We start from the raw sequence: 18,763 nt of genomic DNA on the forward strand, positions 1-18,763 counted from the left end.
TGGGAAGGCAGCAATGGAGAGCAAAAGAGAGGAGGAGGATGCCGGTCGTAAATTTTCGGGGTTCACGGGCCGGTGAAGGTCAAGTACTTGGTCATGGTTGCACACTGGGATGGGATGAGAGTCACTGGACCGATGTGCTCCAGGAAATCCAGCGCCACTTTTCGCGTGTAGGCAATTTCGTGAGTGCTTCGACCAGCTTATCTATGGTACGTGGCGGTCGAATTCGCGGAGAAAATATCGCGCGATCCACTTGCAATTGTGGAAGATTGCCGTGGAGATGGAGGGTGAGGAAAAAGGAATGCGAGCTCCTTTTCCGCGTTTTATGGGATTTTGAGATAGGAGTTGGAAACAGGGGGTGGAGTAGAAGTTTGGGTATATTTCTGTAGCTTTCTTTAATTTCGCCGTTTATATTCTGCAGATATTATACCATGTTTTCTTTCTCTTTTTATTCAAATCGTGTCTACGTTCTTTCGAATCGTGATAAATATTTCTGTAATTGTGAAAAGCATGCTTTTAACAATTAATTTGTAATTAATATTATCCTTTTTTTCTTGATTTCGTTATATTACTATTATATTACAAACAACAGAAATTTTCGTGGAAAAGTAGATTTTTCGTTGTTGATCTTACAGTAAGAATATACCGTTTCAGAATAAATGGAAGGAAATTTCAGAAAATTTCCAGTTTCACCAACATCGTGCATCGATGAATTAAATAAAAACGTTGGAAGAAAATTGGATTGAATCAAGCGTAGATTTGTAACTACACAATTCTGTCAATATTTAATTAATTCAAACGAAAGGAACAACGTTCTCACAAACAGACGAGATATATAATTTAAAAACCAAAATATTCACCTATAAAAAAAAACAAAAATCATTTTTCTTTTGAAATTCAAATATATTACATCCTTACATAGATTTTGCATCTCTAATGTATTCACGCACGCACGCACGCACAATCGAGCAACGAGTCAAGGTAATGAAAAAAAAACCGATAAAAATCCAACGAAACAAAACACGGATCCTTTTTTCGCTTTTAAAGGATACGTTTCAATCCTATTGCAAACATTCCTCGCTATCCAATTAAGGTTTACGACACAATACCCCTTCCATCCCTTGAGATTTCCACACACGATTGATTTACGAGTTTATCAGGCTTGATTCAGGCTGGATCATCGATCCAAGGATTCTTCTATGATTTCGCTCTTCAATTTCGTTTGCTCGTGTCCGTTTGTTACCAATGAACTACTTAGGTGACGAGGATTATACAGGTGCGCCGTCTGCGCTGTTTACCTTTCCTCGCTTAGATGGCGGGCTTTTAATAATTTCAGGAGGGATCGTTTGTTCGTACGAAGGTGAACGTTCCCGTGAGAAGGGGACCGTTTCGTGATTGTGCGGTTTTCGTGGAACTTCGAATCGATATAACGGGTGAAATTAAACTGTCTTTTTATGGGACATTGAAAAGGGTACGATGAGCTGAATTTATACGTGGGTGGGAATGTTTTATGATTGTTGGTGGAGCAAGATATAGATATATCTTTTGTTGAATTTTATTAGAGGGAAATATGCGATGCAAAAACGATGATATATAAAAGCTGAAGTATTTGATAATATATTTTTTTTCCAATTTGAACGATTGAGTTGAATCATGAAAATTTAATATTAAATAATATATTTCTTGTTTATTGAATAATTTTATTGGAATAAAAATTTTAATTAGTGTATAATTTCTAACAAATTAATATTTAATTTTTTATATCTGCTACATTATGATATATAAATAGCGGATTATCTTTAGTTGTTCGAGCTATATAGATGCTGTGGAGTGATCACTCTAAAATGTAACTCCAAGCTACTGTAAATATATCTATTTTAAAACATATTTGCTTTTACATGTATCTATACAGAGGTGAAACTTGTAAAAGTTAATCTTCGCACTTAAAACGAATCATGTTATTCCACAATACTATTGTTTTATTATCCGGTAGACATGTATCATATATATATTGTACACTTATATAATCACCACGACCATAATAAATGACTGAGCAACATTTTAACATAACTGTCGATTACAAGATGAATTCCACTAAAAAATTATCACAGGACATTTCATTATATTTTTCTTTTTCAATTTAAGTCAAATCGTCTCACGTACGTTTCAAAAAATACTCTCACGACACGCACTATAGTAATCAATTTTTGCCAGGTGCGTCCACTTTTGATTATTTGTTCGTGTCCTCCCTCTTCTTTTCGTCCTCGTCCTCGGTCTCGTCCTCGTCGATGGACAGATCCGACCCATCGTCCTCCTTCTTATCTATCGTCTTCTCCTCGTCAGACTGATTCAATCGTTCGTTGTCATCGTTTCTGTTCACATTCTCCGGACTCTTCCTTTTTTCACTCTGATTATTGAACTCGTAATCATCTTCGTTTTCGACTACCTCTTCTCCATCGGTCCTGAAACGCGTTATTCGTTCGAATAATTTTTTTTACTACCATGATCGTCTCATTGTAACAATTTCATTAATAAATAGATAGATTGTTCCTCCAAGGAAACGAAAGTAGTAATAATCATTGTTTCGTTGAATTTCCACGAACATATCGAGATGGAATGAAATTTAATTATTTATTTTCCACGTTAATAGAAATTCAACTCAAGGAAGCAAGTATTTTTAAGCGTTCCATAGTACTATAAATTGGATCATAGTTAATCACAATAGGTTAAATTCACTTCGTTAAATATTACGACGCGTATCCTTCTCTTCGTACATCTTTTCATATTTAAATTTTTCATAAAGTTCATAATAAATATCCCAAAGAATAAAGAAAGATTTGAACGATAAAATATTTACGTATTACTTCGTAGCGAATAATCTCGAGAAATATTCTCAGACGTTCTATTCAAAATCTATTTACTTTCTTCCTTAGGAATAATGGAATAAATAAGGTAACGGAAGGAGAGAATGTCGTGCACTTTTTTTATGTATTTTAATAAAATTGCGAGACTAATAAAATTAATTTAATGCAATTACCCTTCACGCCTCCTTCCGCGCCTCCTTCTACGCGATCTTCTTCGTCTCCTGGATCCACTCCTCGACCTTCTTCGTCTTCTGGACCTTCTTCTTCTTCGACCTTTTCTTCTTCGCCGTCTTCTAGCATCCTGCACCTCGTAATCTTCGAATCTAATGGGCGTATGACGTGGACTTCTGTCCCTAACTTGTGAAACGTCGCGACCTTTGCTTATGTAACTGCTGTCGTTCATTAGATCTGATGACACCTGGAGAACCTTGTACGCCGTGTCTTTCGGAACCAGATAGCCCGATTCCACTCCGAAATTGATCGCCTTCTGAATATATTTCTTCATTTTCTTTATACCTGTAAATCCATATAGGATTTGAATATTTAATCGCAAGCGACGATAATGGTTAAAATAATTAAGACGAATGTGTTTGGTATTAACGTAGTTGGAAGTTTAATGAATGATCCTTTTTATTTATTTTTAATTTAGATTAGAATTTAGATTAGAAAAATGTATTAAAGTATGACCATAGTGTATCTGATATTTTCATTTTAATTAATATCAAGTCAAAAAAATTTCAATATTTAATCACAGATAATTAAAAAATACAATATAGATTTTGCATATTTTGTAAAGTTGTTTTATTTTAAATGATTCCATTGTGTACGATATTTATTTACCTATATGTGTTTTTGATTTTTAATTAATTTCTGCGGTGTTTGTTTATTGGAATAATACGAGATACATGTGTAAATTGTTAATTTCGGCTGAATGATTAAATGTATTACCGCATAAAAGAGAAATGGTCGTACGCTTATTGTTTTATTTATATATATTAAAGGGATATATTAAACACGAGATAAATAGGAAATCGGATTGTCGTTTAATCGATTCCAATAATGTTAATAACTCTCTGTTGCGTTAATTAATCATTTTATCGTACTTTTATAGCTTTACAATAAAAAGTTCATTTATTGTGCCGAGCTTTTTATGCTCATTAAACAATTATCCCCAGAACATAATAAATGTTATTCAGATTATGTCCAGACGAATTAATAAATACCATGTAATTATCTTCAGGCGCGAATCATTCATTATTTCATTTAATAACGGATCTTTAAATAAACAATTAGAACAATTAGAATTATATTTTTAACACAATTATGCATTCTACTCGTCTGTTTTCAATTCATAATAAATATTGTTAAATTATTGATACATCGATATTTAAAATCACTTTGATTGTAATCATACTCACGTATCGTTTAAAAAAGAATTATAACAAAAAAAATCACAAAAGAAAAAGGGAAGAAACGGCATCAGAGCTTATTCATCATCCATCTAAAAGAAAGAAGAAGAAAAAAATCCACATTCCGTGATAATTCTATCATAAACCAACAAATCTCTCAATCTCTCAATCCGTTTTTCGAACAGTGTGTATCATCACTCGGACAAAATTTTCTTTACTTTCATTTCCTCTTACCCTCCCCTCCGCTGCCCTTGTGCATGCAGGACGAGAGAGTTTGGTCCCTGGAGGTTTGCCGCCGTTTCACACGGTGAATCTTGGAATTCCTCGCCGACTCTTTTCTTTTGTTGGCCATATTGCCGCCAGGCTGAGAATCCTGAGAATTCGAAGCTTCTTCACGGCGTTTAAATCGTTTACAGATCGAACACTTCGGGCCGATGTAATTCTGCAACGTCTCGCCGACCTGCTCTCTACCCCTCTCGAGGCTGAGAAATTTGTATACAAGCTTTGAGATGTTGGGTTTACGTCGCAGCTCTGAAACGTGAACAATTAGTTATCATCCAGATCATCTGATTGGAAACGGGATGTACTTCGTTTCGACAACTTTTTCGCGCGAACGGCGACAGGATTTATTATCCGGTGAATCGGTGAATCGTCGCCATTCCAATTCGAGTTTCCAGCTAATGAATGCGAAAAATTCATTGGGAAAAAATAGGTATTCGAGGATAGTTAGTTTGTTTGACCAAGTGTGAGAGGCGCGGTGAGAATTTATTGACATTTCTTGGTTGGCATGCGAGCATTTATCGACATTCTCCAGAGGGTGAGAGTGATCTGAGAAATTTGACGTTCGGAGTTTAAAAGTTCGAGAATGGATATTGGAGAGTAGCGATTCTGAAGTTGAGAAGATAATGGGATTATAGGAAATTGTAAGTAACGAAAATTCCAAGTTTTGATATTGAAATTTTTAATTTTTTAAAAATAGCATAAGTACTGAAAATCAGATTTCAAAATTTTAATGATGAAATATATATATATATATATGAGTTGTCCTATTTAAAAAAAATATCCTATTTCTTCAAAATCTCGCATCATAAAACTTTATCGCGAAGTTGAAGAAGTATTCGATTTGAAATGTAATCTGGAAATGAAACGAAAGATTAGAAAACGTTTTTTCGTTCTTTTTAACAATTGAGAAATAGCACGGTGGAGAGGTACGTAATGGAATTCACGAGGGAAATGATGTTCCGCGTTGCAAGTATTGAGCGAAGCTTGGTATTCCAGATCGTTCGAATCGATTGAAAAATGACAGAAGGAATATAAAGTATTTGAACGAATGGGCGTCTAATATAGTAAACAAAAATAAACGTTGGAACTATGAACGATTGCTTTTGTGACAATTATTGATAATAAGAAAAAGTCGGTCAACAAAGCTTGATTGGTAGCCATCGTGTTTCTAGTTTGGAGAGAAAAAACGGGTAAGTACTTTAACCTTGTTGATATTATAAAACTATTTAATCAGAACATTTCTAATATTTAATCTCGTAAGAGATCGAGGTGAGTATATCATTTCGATATTATAGGACGCTAAAAAAAGAAACGTATTTATTTCGATATCAAATAATTCTACACTTCGATCGATCGATCGAATTGTCAAAATATGAATAATTAAAACAATTGGTTTAACAAATGTATTGGAGATTTTTTTTAAATATTATTTCAACTCAGTTGCTTCTTTTTGTCGCAAAAAAAAAAAAAATAAGAGGATTGAAATTTTTTTTAAACAGAATATTTTAATAAGTTGGCCCTCTTTTGTCGCGAAAATTACAAAAATCAAAGAATATATTTTTTTGACACAATGCGAGTATCGCGATTACAAGAGAGGAAATTTAATCACTTTGAGTTTTTCCTATCAAGTCTTTTTTTTCAAGATGATCACTCACTCATCTTGTGGTGGCTTCGCGCATGAGGACGTCTCTTTATGGGGGCCATTTTGTGCTTACTGTTGAATCCGAAATTTTTCCGGACGTCCGCACCTGCTTACGAGCCGCCGTTTTTTCAAAAGGACTTCGTCAAACGACCCAAATTTTTTCTAAGATTTTCGTTGGTCGTGGCGCGAAATTTTGTTTGTGAATTTCCAGAACATTGATGAAAGGAAGAGAGGCACGCCCGGCGGTGCCAATCCGTCGGTTCCTTTCGCCTATTCTCTTCTTTTTCATAAAACAGCAAAATTCCGCCTGTCACGCTGCATTTGCTCGTTTTTCGTTATCTTCGCGCGCGTTTCGTAAAGTAGGCGGTGATTCATCACGTGAAGTTGTCGAAGACACTTACCACTTGAATCGAAACAATACCGTTAAACCCTTAATGCATTCCGTATATTTTTTTAACGAGGAATAATTGCATATTTCTTTCAGAATTTTCTTAATTTAAAATTATCGATATCCGTAATATTTTTCTAATAAATTGCACAAACATTAACAGTTCTGCAAATCGGATTAAATTAAAATATACCGATTCGGCCACGAATAATTTTTTTAATTTGTCACTTTTCAAATACGATCGAGAATATGTCACGTATTTTCTTCTCTGGTTCCTTGTTTAATTTTCGATATATTATTACATCTACGCGGAAGGAAGTACTCTCCGATTTCGCATTATAAACCATTCACTTTATAACATCTCAACTATTTTCTGTCGAGCTTTCTATCCACTTTTCGTGCGTGGACGTACGCATTGGAAGAATCATGGCGACTCGTGGAACCAATAGGCGTTCATCTCGAGGCCGTGTAACCCATGAAGAGTGACGAGGTCACACCGTGTCTGGTCGACAGTGGTGCAAACGACCGAGAAGCCGTGTGGTGGGTTGAGTGAGAACGATATCGATTTGTATTTATTGACATCGAATAGACGTCAATCCTATGCAAAATTATTTACTCTGTCCTATTGTCAAGATTCCTGATTGAAAATGATAGTTTTTAATTGGATTAAACAACTTATTGACGTTGTTCTTGATGTATCATTACATTTTCTTTCACGGTTGAAAATCAAGTAGGTTAATTGGAATCTTTCTTGTATGTTAATTAACGAAATATTCTTTGGAATAATAATATTTTTCTTCATTCATATTGTGTTTTCAATTATCACGAAACCTGATATTTGAAACTGAATTTGATATTTAAATTTTCGTTAATTTTAAATAATGAAATTTTTAAAATCTTTTTCGCCTTTAAAATCGTGATGAAATTTTACATGAAAATGTTTAAATGTTACAAGAAATTAAGATTAAAAAAGAAAATATAATTTAAATTTTTTTTCAAAATAGAAAATAAACTTTTAGTTACCCGAAAAGAGAGTAAATTCGTACACACAATAGGATAACCGGTTTTCATTTCAAAATTATAATTATTACTTCAATCCATAATTCTATTAATGATTCTGAAAATGATCAATATTTAATAATCGAATGCTTATTGATATTGCGTTTCACGGTGGAAAAAAATTTTTTTTATTCTAAATTTGATTACAAAAATAAAGAATCAAAAAAGGTACACAAACAACAACAACAACGATAATAATAATAATAATAATACATTCCTAATTGGATAAAACGTTATCAAAATTTCTTCTCATAAATTTAGTTTAGAAAAAAATTTTTTCTTAAAAAATTTCTCACAATCTTCCTTCTTTCATTCTTCGTAACTCCATTCAGTATATAGTTTAATTCAGATACTATATCATATCGTTTTCGTTTCTTTTCTCGTTCAAAGATTCTATCTTTTCTTCGATCTCTTCCACAGGATTTTCGGATGGAACGTTGCAATTTCGCGAAGCATTCTCTTTGCTCATCGATTTTAATCGTCCTATCGACATTTCGTTGACTTCGTGACTGTTGATGATCGAGATATCTTCATTGTCGCTGAAACTTCTACTATTTTTCCTGGAATTTCCGTTTTTCTCCTTTGTACAAACTGACTTCGATCGCCGATTCCTTTGATTTCGTCTATTCTCGACGTCGTGTCTGCTCAAGCTTCGCTTTCTCTTTCGACTTTTTAAATTCTCCTCGCTTTTATCGTTACAAAAATTGTCAATTAATAGATTAATTCTGAAATATAATAGTACGATGTTATTTCCCATAAATATCCATGCTCGCGTGAACAGCAATTTTTACTATAAAATATGTGGGATGAAAATATAACGTTTCATGTAAAATTAATTTTTATAATAATAATTATAGATAATTTATATAATAAATTCCTATGATATTATCAATATTGCTAATTAACATAAACTGTATATTTTAAAAAATATCCTACATCTAAATTTTCGAATAAAAAAATCGTATTCCACGATTTTTCTAAACAATTTCTCTCTCGACAGAAATAAACAGAATGATAAATTAATTAACAAATCCGTTATGAAAATAAATTAAGAAGAAATCAATAAGTGTCAATATTTAAATCACTAACTTCCTCCTGGTCATTTTCCTTCTGCTTCGTCGCGAAGGACGTTTTTCGATTTTCTTCCTTCGGATTGGACTCTTCTTCAAGCTCGAAGATTTCCCCCTTTTCTGTAAAGGATTTTCTTGCGACTTCGGCGTATCCTCGCGTTTCTTTATCTTCCAAGGAGGGGTAGGACAACGATCCTTGCTGCCGATCAACGGATCATCCTCGCCCCTTCGGGCCCTTCTTCGCCTCTTGCGTGACTCCGCGTTGCTCTTCTTCGTGTCCATCAACGTTGGCGCTACTCGTATTACTTGTCCTTCGCTATCGGTCGGAATCAAGTAGCCGGATTTCACGCCGAAAGAAAGCGCCTTGCGAAGATACTTCTTAGCTTGCCGTTTTCCTAGATACAGAAAAAGCTTTTTTGTCGTTTTGCAAAAGATAATACAATACAAGATAGTAAAATTTATTCTTTGCCCGAGTGAATTGTACTCTGGTTTAGAATAAGCAGTAGGAAAAATTGTACCGAATGTTTTTAAATTCACAAGAAGATCTATATGGAGCAATGTAATATTTCATCATATTTATTTATTTATTTGTTCAATATCTTATCCATAACAATGAAAAATTAAAAAATCGACATACGAAATCTATTTTCTCCTCGGCATCGAAAAAATAAAAAGAAAGGGAAATGAATTACCACGCCCTCGAGTTCCAACTAATAGCGAGATTAAAAAAAAAGAAAGATGTCACGCGATACCTTCCTCGATCCCAGCCTTGATGTAGTTGTTGATGACCTGGACGAGAGATTTCTTCTTGAGTAACGCTCTAGTGTTATTGATCGCCTTGGCGAGCGCAATCGGTCTCACCGAGATATTCGATGCGCTGCTGTCCTCAGTGCTGCTGGTCTCCGAGCTATTTGCGGCGTCCATCACGCTCGACAAGTTCTCCGCGGATGTTGCCACGGATTTTGTGTACTCGGATCCTTCCATGGACGAGCTATCGCTACAAAACGAACTGTCGCGCGAGGACTCTCGAGTATTCCTGTATTTCCGCATTTTTCCGCGATATCTGTCGTCCCGCACGGCTCTGCTTCGCTTTCTTTCTGAAACATATATGATCGTGTTCGTGAAGGATGAAATGTTACGTGAAATATGGTTTTATCTCTCCCGTCCCCTTTCTCTCAGGCTCCCGGTATGGAATTGTGGCGATTCGCTTTTATCGAACGGGTGATGGAGCAACGAGGGTTGAGAACGAAAAGGATTGTCGAGTCTTTCGTGATTTCTTTCTACAGAAGAAATCTTTTAATAATTTTAAATAAAATTTTGGATTCGAGAATATTGCGTTGAACGAAAAAAAAAAGAAAAAAATACTGTATTTGTCCTATAAGAATTCGTATTTCAATAGAATTTATATAATAAGTTATATAACAACTAAATAAGTCTTTTATTTTTCTTAAATTTACTCTTCGTTATTTCACTTGTGAAATTTTTATGATCAGATAATCAGAAATTATTATATAATGAAAAAAGAAAATTATTAAAATAACAAAAGATTCAAATATAATAGATATATAATAGATGTAATTATAATTCGACGATTATTAAAATTTATATATATATATATGATAATGACAACTCTTATCTAAGTGTCTTAAGTATAACAATTCATTGTGCATAACAAAGCACCTTGGTTATGTTTGTTCATCAATGCATAGACTATTTCTCGTACGCTAGGTTTGTAAATACGCAATCGGCGTGAAATGTTTGGCTGTTTACGATGTTGTCGATAATGTGGTTTTATTCTTCCATTTTTCTGTGCTTGGCCGTTTGCCTTCTTCTTCGGTGCCATTATTCGGTAATGGCACTTCTTTCATCGTCCCATGGGTGGCTTCTCACTGAAACAGTAGCTGGCGTCAAAAAACACTCGTTTTCTGCTTGTCATCGATTAGTAGCAACATCACGTTGCCAACATTGCATCGATAAAATTGTGTCAAATGTTTGAAGCTTCGTTCGAAGTGAGATCATTTACTTATCTCGTGAAAATTCGCCTTTTATAATCAAAAAAAAAAAAAAAAGAAAGAAAAGAAATATCAATAGTTTCGTTTAAAATATATTTCATTGTTATTTCGTTAAAAATAAGTGGACAAAAATACAAATGGAATTTAAAGAAATTCGATTTAAATCCAGCATTAAGTTACGATATTATAAGTTGATGATATAATTAATTGGCCAGATCATCGAAGTTTTTATATTTCTTATATAGAGAGACCAATATTATTTAATCGGGGTTATCGAAATTATATCATTGACGTAATTTAAAGATAATTTAAAGGAAGTCATTATGATCGTTGTTTACCAGAAAACAAAGCTATTTGAATAAAGATCATTGAGTTCGTGACGATATTGACAAATAAGATTATTTGAAAATATTTGAGAAGTCATCGTTTCATACGAGATTAAAAATATTTAATGGCCATATGGTCATGTCATAGAGTTCATTTCCTGAATATAATGACTTCATAAGATAACTCTTATTTACGACGATTTCTTCGAAAAATTTTCAATATGAATTATCTATTGCTATGCATAAATTTACATTTATCATGATTCTTATATAGTTCAAAATATAGCTTTCACGAGTATTCTATCATTCAACTTTAATTTTATTATTCTAGTAGAATTTCGCAATTATAAAGATATTGACCTCGACTTGTGTAATTTTATAGTCATCGAAACTGATTTTTCGCAATTCTCTCAGATCGTCCCGGTATGGTTTCCCTGTTGCGAAATTAGCAACTGTAACAGCTTTTTTTATTAACATTGAACTGGATGACTAATAAAATCGATTCAATCGATCTTTATAATTTGAAATTTTTCAATCTCCACAATCTTTAACACTATATCTAACCATCTATTTTCATTTTCTTTTCTCTTTCACTTGCAAATTCCTCCAAAAATTTTCTCAAACAAAAAAGAAAATAAATAAATAAATAAAAAAGAGATACGTACGTATAAATATTCGTCTAAAAAAATCAAAATTAATTTTATATATATTTGATAATTATCATCAATCGATTAATATTAACATCATATGATTCCAGCTCTAAAATTCAAATAATTCCATTATTACGATTTCCATCTTCATCAATTTCTCGTCTTCATTAAATTTCCAACTCCCAAAATCTCTGTGATCCTCTTTACCCTTGACACAAACGGCACTAAATCCCGCAATAAGACGATTCCTCAGCATCTCTATCGCGACCTCGTCATTACCAGCATGCAACTTTCGTACATCTCGATGCACTCACCTCTACGTCTCGTAACGTCTTTCCTCGTTGCGCCCAAGGTCTCTCGTACAACCGTTCCCTGTCAAACTTTCCCAAATAGTCGAATCTCGTCTCAAACAAGTATCGCCTAACTTTTCGCGATATTATATTACATATTTCGATATTATACTATATTTCGTTCCATGTGTGCACTCGTGTCATCCCTTTTCACGGAACCGGAGCTCCAATTTATCGCTGTTTGATCGTTGTTGGAGCATTCGGCTCGTTTGCCACTTTTGGTCAGAGCCAGTATCGATCACCGTGAACGAGCAACTTTTCGAGTTTTGGCCTTGACTTTGCGGAAGCAGCCAGCGAATTCAACATTGCTCGCGCTCGACTGGCCACCAGGAAGTGTCACGGCTCCGTGAATGGCTTCGCCGTTGAGATTATCGCGGATTTCCGTCTCGTTCGAGCCATCAATGAAAATTGCTCTGCAAAAAAACGATACTTTCATTCGCTTTCCTTGAACGTATTGTTTGGATCGACGATGTTGGAATTGTAGTTGGAAAGATTTTGGAGATTGATAAGTTTGAATTATCGTTGAGAAGTTCTTGGAAGAGATACTATTAAAGGATGATGCTAGCTATTTATACGTTTTATTGTATACTATTCAATTGAACAATGGTAATCGAAAAAATTTCTATTGGAGAATAATTCTGTTTTTATTTGAATCTTTTTGGATATATCGGATTCAGATTTGTTATCTCAAGATTCATATTTAATCAATTATATATATTTGCAATTTTTTTTAATATATTGGATTGAAAATTATTGAGATTTTATTCTTGGAAAGTTTTTAACGAGTCGAAAATTTCTTCTTGGATTCCTTTTTGGATTTATTGTTAGATTGAATGATGAGTTGAAAAGATTCTGGATCCATGGATGGTCGTGAGATTTATACGAATTATCGTGAATATTCCGGTATTAGGTGATGGAAGTGTAAAAGGAATTGGAAAGCAATGGATCGAACGTGCAAAGTTAGAGAGAAATTGAAGTATATTATATCGCAAAGTTATAGATTTATGGCAATATGGGAATTTTATTACTAAAGAAAAATTTTATTTTAAAGAAACTTTGAGAAAAGATTTTATTTCCTGAATTTCCTGAAAAGCTATCATTTATAAACTATTGTTAATGTAATAATTATAACATCATTAAAATTTATGGTAATTTATTATGTCACATTTTCTTAAATTTTGTAAAATACTATTCACATATTTTTATTCAATATTATATTCGTTACTTAAAATTTTTTATATAAAAAATTTAAATTATTTAATTATATCTTTCCAAAAATTAATCCATTAATTAAGCGAATATTCAATCCTTTGCCTTATAACATTGATTTATATTTGCGAATTAAAAATCAAATTCAACAAAAGATCTTGATCAAAATCTTAATTTATTTATTATTTAGAGAAATTATTTAAAAAAAGTCAAAACGTTTCAAATTGCGTAATAAATATATCGTATTATTTACAAGTAAATTTCTTTTTACAAATAAATACAACGTTATTTTCATTCCTCCCATGAACCCATAAAGTATAAAAATATTTCTCTCAAGAGCAGTTTCCTTTGTATCACACCGAACAAAAACTTGCACGCATTCCTTTTCCATATCATGGCAATGCAATATCGAAAAGAGTTAAGAAATGTTACGTAGCAGAAAAGAACGTTTCTCGAGTTACAATCTCTCATATACGTGTATTTATTGCAACGCCATCGAGAGAAAAGACAAAAACCAAAAAAAAAATTAAAAAAAACAAATAAGAAACACACTTAATTAAAAGAAAATAGAAATATTCGAGGAGAGAGAAATTTAACTTTGAGTTTGTTTTCGTTTATATCCACGGTCGTTTCGAAAGTCGAACGGTGTATACGATTCAGTATACGATTCGCATTTGGAGCGTACGTTTCGAAGGAGAAAGAGCTCGTCGTGGAAAGCGAAAGCGACACACCGTGGATATTTTGGCTCTTCGAGGGATCATTGTGAATCGATACGAATGCAAGTGAGCAATAAAAAAAGAAAGGAAAGACAGGATGTAAAAATCTTCGCGGATTTTCCTTCCACCATTAAAGGGAGTCTCACCCTTAACGTTTGGATGTCTGGAAGCTCCTTGGAAATAGGTCAAGCAGCGAACGATTGTCCGAAGCGACGTCTCGAATCGTCAATGGTTTGACAGAGGAAAGTCGTGGTGATTCGTCCGTTTGATGGAAAACGTGCGCGAGGTTGAATTTGAATGATCGTGAAGATGAAGTACATCTGGAGGATCAATGAAAAAGTCAATGGAATAAAATGTCTTGGATTCTTTATTCTTCAAATATCATAGCGAAATTTATTGTAAGAAAATAGGATTGTTTTTTAGATTTTTGATCGTTTAGATAATTCGTAATTTAGAAAATTTTTTTGAAATGGATGAGTGATTCTTGGAAAGGTTATACAAGTGTGTTGAATGATCCAGAAAATTTGTAGTAAAATTAAAGTTTATTTGTAGTAAATTTAAAATTTATTTAGGATAAAATTTATCTTTATTTTGAATGGAATATAATTATAGTTATTATTGTAAAGAAACGTTTAAAAAGATCTTTGGTGAGAAACGAGTTTATCTGAGAAGACATTAATTGTAAGGTAAGATCTTTGACGGAAATTGAGTTTGTATAGCCTCCTCTGTGTGAGGATACTAAAGTGAACGTTTGGGATCTTTGATAGGAATTGAGTTTGTGTAGTTTCTTATATATATAGTGAATATATAGAACTGAAAGATTAAATGTAATTGCAACATTTCATATCGTATTGAAGAAGATAAAAATAAAGATATTACGCGTAACGTTATTAGGTAGAAGATTAATGATTATTTTTAGATTTATGTTTTTTTTCTTAGACCAAGATAAAACCAAGATAGAGGTATAAAAGAGTGAAGCTACTAAAAGATTAACTATAATCGTCCATTTTTTTTTATTTCTCGAGATTATTAAAATCATCTTCAGAATATCATCATATCTCTCGTTCCTTCGTTATTCAATTTGTGTTTCACACCCGATTCAAACAGAAATGAAAAATTCGATTTCGTGGAAATTAAAAAATTCACACGCGGATTAACGACGGACGATTTTAATAAAATTTCCGATCCGAAATGATGAAAACTGTTTCGTGGAATTTTTCACGTGCCCATGGACACGCGTGCAATCACCGCAACGATCCACATTGAATTTTCATCGAACGATAGAATTCCCACGTGGAATGACTCCCTCGTTCGATCAGACACGCTCGGTGCAAAATGCAAGGGAAACTGAAGTCCCTCGTGGTTAATTCACGATGTGGCTGCACCCTATCAAGCCACCGTGATTTATTGCACGCCCCTGCCACGAACTTGCCCGTAAGATTCAAGGACAGGGACAAAGACGTAGAGTCAAGTTCAATTACTCTTCAATCTACCTGAACGACCGTAGAGGAGGAAATAAACCGATAGCTTTATTGGTTGTGGGCAACGGTATGAGCAGAGGATCGAGAAATGGCCGAGATTCGTTGGGAATAATTTAATATATTCCCGTGCTTTGCTCGAAAGGAATATCCGTGAGTGAGAAAATTATGGGGATGATTATTTCGAACTGTGGTTGTTCAAGATTTTTTATTGGCGAATAAAATAATTTTAGAAAGAAAATTTTTCGTGAAAGAAAGATGTAGGAGGAGGGGAAGGGATTATTTTTCTTCAACTATTTTTGATTCTGAAGATTTAACGGAATTATAATAATTTGAAGAAAATTCTCAAAAGGCTCATAGGTTCATAGTAAATATGCAGGTGTGAATTCTAAGTAGATAATTATTTTCTAAACTCAACGAAGTCAATTTTAATATTGTTTAAGTTAATTATAAAATTACTTGATACAAATAAATAACTTGATACGAATATAAAACGGTGTTGAAATATTATTTCACGTTTCTTGAAATCTTTTATAACGATTGAAATTATGAATAATTTAGATCAATCGGTATAAATGCATTTTAATCACAAATCTAAGAGAAACTTTATATTTCTATGGAAATATCATAAAACAATTAACAAGGAGAAAATTACCGATACAACGATAAATTCTATTTTTACGCTACCATTCTTAAATGATATTTTATTGCCTCAAACATAATAATCAAAATTATTACGATAATACAATTATCTGAAAGTGAACAAAACTTCAGATAAAGTAAATATTTCAAAATAATTTCAAAATAATCGAAATTCCATACGTATCGACACAATGAAAAACCAATGGATTTCTACTATCTGATTTTACAAACATTTAATATCATCGCCTAAAATTCCATTAAATAAAATCCAATTAATAAGGATTAAAGGACAGATATACATTAAATTAATTTTCCAAACGCAAATATAATTCTACACATGTTGTTTTCGAAACGAAACAACAAATATTTCTGATCGCAAGAGAAATCCGATAATCGCGCAAACGAAACGCATCGAGAGTGTGGAAAAAAAATTCTCTGGACAACGGGATGTGATAAAATTCGAAAACTTTGCTGCTCGTGAAAAAAATGAGCGTAATGACAGGAGAGCGACCCAGGAATGCCGTTAACCGGTGATCGCAATTACAGCCCACGTTTAATTATATAGAGAGAGGATGTCTACAAGTGTCGCGAACCCGCGACATTCTGCCTTGTTAAGCTTCACCTGGAACAGGATTGTAAATCGATGCCTAAATTACAACGAACGTGGGCTTGTTGCTTGGCCATTATCTCTATTATTTTTCAGATTAGTTATTTAATTATTTAACGATCAGGAATAGTGAAAGTAAGGACAAGTGAATAATGATGAATTATTAAAAGTAATGAAAGGTGTATCGTAACCCTTTCGTGTTCATATATTCTGGTGATGGTAAGTTTTTAGATGTAATTTAATTGAAAAAAAAAAATTTCGCATTTTGTAATCTCAAATTCAAATCCTCCGTTTATTACGATTCTCATATCTCTTTTTAATATTCATAAATGATTCGAATCTACTTGCGGAATAATCGATCGTAAAGATGATTCGTAACAAAATGATCCTGTCGCCAGTAATATCGTATTTTGTACAACTACGTGATACAGGAAATATCGACGGATTGAATTTATTTGAATAATTTTTCAATAATACACAGGAAGATCGGTGGGCGTTTAAGCTCAACAAATATGGCGCACAAGGATGCGTTGGGACGTAAAATCTTGTTTACTCTGTCAGCCGTGAGGATCGTCGAATTTTCGATAACAAACGTGCACATTTTTCCTTTAGGATTTCACGATTCTCGAAACTTTGTGTGATTTATGCTATGCGTTATACAGTTCGTATAGTTCTATGCAATCCTCGTTTTATCTCGATCGAGAAAGTGGTGAGAGTTTCTTGAGAAAATAAACCTGCAATTTCCAATATTTATTTCAATTTACTCGAAGGTTTATAACGATTCTTAAAAATATCTTTGCATTTAATTATTATCAAACTTTGAAGAAAAAGTTGTTAAGCTCTTTGATCGATAATCTATCAATGCAAACGAAATTATAACATTTATTTAAAACCTTAATGATAAAATTATTAGAGTTATTAAAATAGAAAGAAGGAGTGCTTTTTTCTGCAAATTTGCTTCAAAATTAGTTGAAGTTTCGTGAGAAAGAAGGAATTAATTCTATCTTGTCACAAGTTTATCTATCGAAGAAATCTCGTTTGCATATTAGTGGTCCGAGCTTCTAGTCGCTTGGACAAACAATCCATCACGTTCCTTTTCACGAGAAAAAGGACCAAGAACACTACTACAGTCACGCCTTTTTTTGCACCTTATATAAGCTTGATATTGATGCCTCGAAATAGACTGGGACGATTTCTATGCTCGGATAATTTGGAACGTTGAAAGGATATATAAGAATGGATCTATCTTCCGTTCACACTATCTTATGGTACTTTAGAAACGGCAATTCATATATTTCTTATTTTTCCGGCGTGTGTTCGTGATAAATTGTACATTTTCTAACACGTATGATTTATCTGGAATTTCTGTTTTCAAAAATTCTACTTGAAAATGTGATCTTCGTAAATCGTCGATCTATCGTTCTTGAAATGTTTAAATAAAATAGATAATTCGTTTTAATCCACCGTCTCGTTCTTCTTTTTCACTCGTGTTCTATTTTATTTATCTAATTTTAGTTGGTCATAATTGTTTCAGTTGTCCAATCAGGATTACTTTATTTCACTTTGCCCGATCAAGGTTGCCTTACTCTACTTGTCTCAGCATGGATTCTACCGTCTCACCATAACTGTTACATTTTACTGCCTATGTTCCATATATAATGGAAATATTTAAACGAATTCCGCAAAAAGTTTCGAGGTTTTTATTTACACGTGAAACACACCACGAATAAAAACAACAAAAATACAATACAAGTGAAAAATAGAAAAAAAAAATCTCTCTTTGCACGAAGAATGGAAAAAAATATAGATGATAAAAGAATAATTCTAGAAATATTCTTTTATAAATTCTATCCAACGATCGAAAAATTTCGTAACGTGCCAAATCGTTTAGAAAGCTGGTAAAACGTTTTGTTTGATTTCAGAGTCCACAATCGTAAACAAGAGAACATCGATCGTTAATCGAAAATGTAAGCAATACGTAAATGTAATTGTCGTCGAAACTGTAAATACACAACTCGCACCGTAAATGCAAATACTATGCAAATAGATACAGTTCCAGATA

General features: G+C 33.2%; 2 protein-coding genes and 1 long non-coding RNA gene across 4 annotated transcripts in view; 1 reads left to right on the plus strand and 2 right to left on the minus strand.

Annotated features, from left to right (window-relative positions):
- LOC133666067 (uncharacterized) overlaps positions 1-18,763 on the plus strand; it is a 42,517-nt gene that overhangs the window by 20,233 nt on the left and 3,521 nt on the right. The window contains exon 1 of one of the 2 annotated variants that reach the window (XR_009829623.1): positions 15,998-16,920. The exons of the other annotated variant lie outside the window; for it this stretch is intronic. This is a non-coding gene — a long non-coding RNA (uncharacterized LOC133666067). Of the gene's footprint in view, positions 1-15,997; positions 16,921-18,763 lie in introns of those variants that run through there. 2 annotated transcript variants of the gene reach the window in all.
- LOC114577369 (splicing regulatory glutamine/lysine-rich protein 1-like) lies at positions 2,228-6,256 on the minus strand. Its single transcript, XM_028666112.2, has 4 exons — positions 6,208-6,256; positions 4,505-4,801; positions 3,035-3,377; positions 2,228-2,459 (listed from the first exon to the last, which is right to left on the minus strand). The coding sequence occupies exons 1-4, from the start codon at positions 6,254-6,256 to the stop codon at positions 2,228-2,230; spliced, it is 921 nt and encodes a 306-aa protein (XP_028521913.1).
- On the minus strand, positions 7,743-10,735 carry LOC107996522 (uncharacterized). Its single transcript, XM_028666101.2, has 4 exons — positions 10,392-10,735; positions 9,464-9,808; positions 8,731-9,106; positions 7,743-8,366 (listed from the first exon to the last, which is right to left on the minus strand). The coding sequence occupies exons 1-4, from the start codon at positions 10,552-10,554 to the stop codon at positions 7,994-7,996; spliced, it is 1,257 nt and encodes a 418-aa protein (XP_028521902.2). The 5' UTR covers positions 10,555-10,735; the 3' UTR covers positions 7,743-7,993.

This window comes from Apis cerana, linkage group LG5 (assembly GCF_029169275.1).
Source record: "Apis cerana isolate GH-2021 linkage group LG5, AcerK_1.0, whole genome shotgun sequence".
In the NCBI taxonomy this organism is placed as follows: Eukaryota; Metazoa; Arthropoda; class Insecta; order Hymenoptera; family Apidae; genus Apis; species Apis cerana.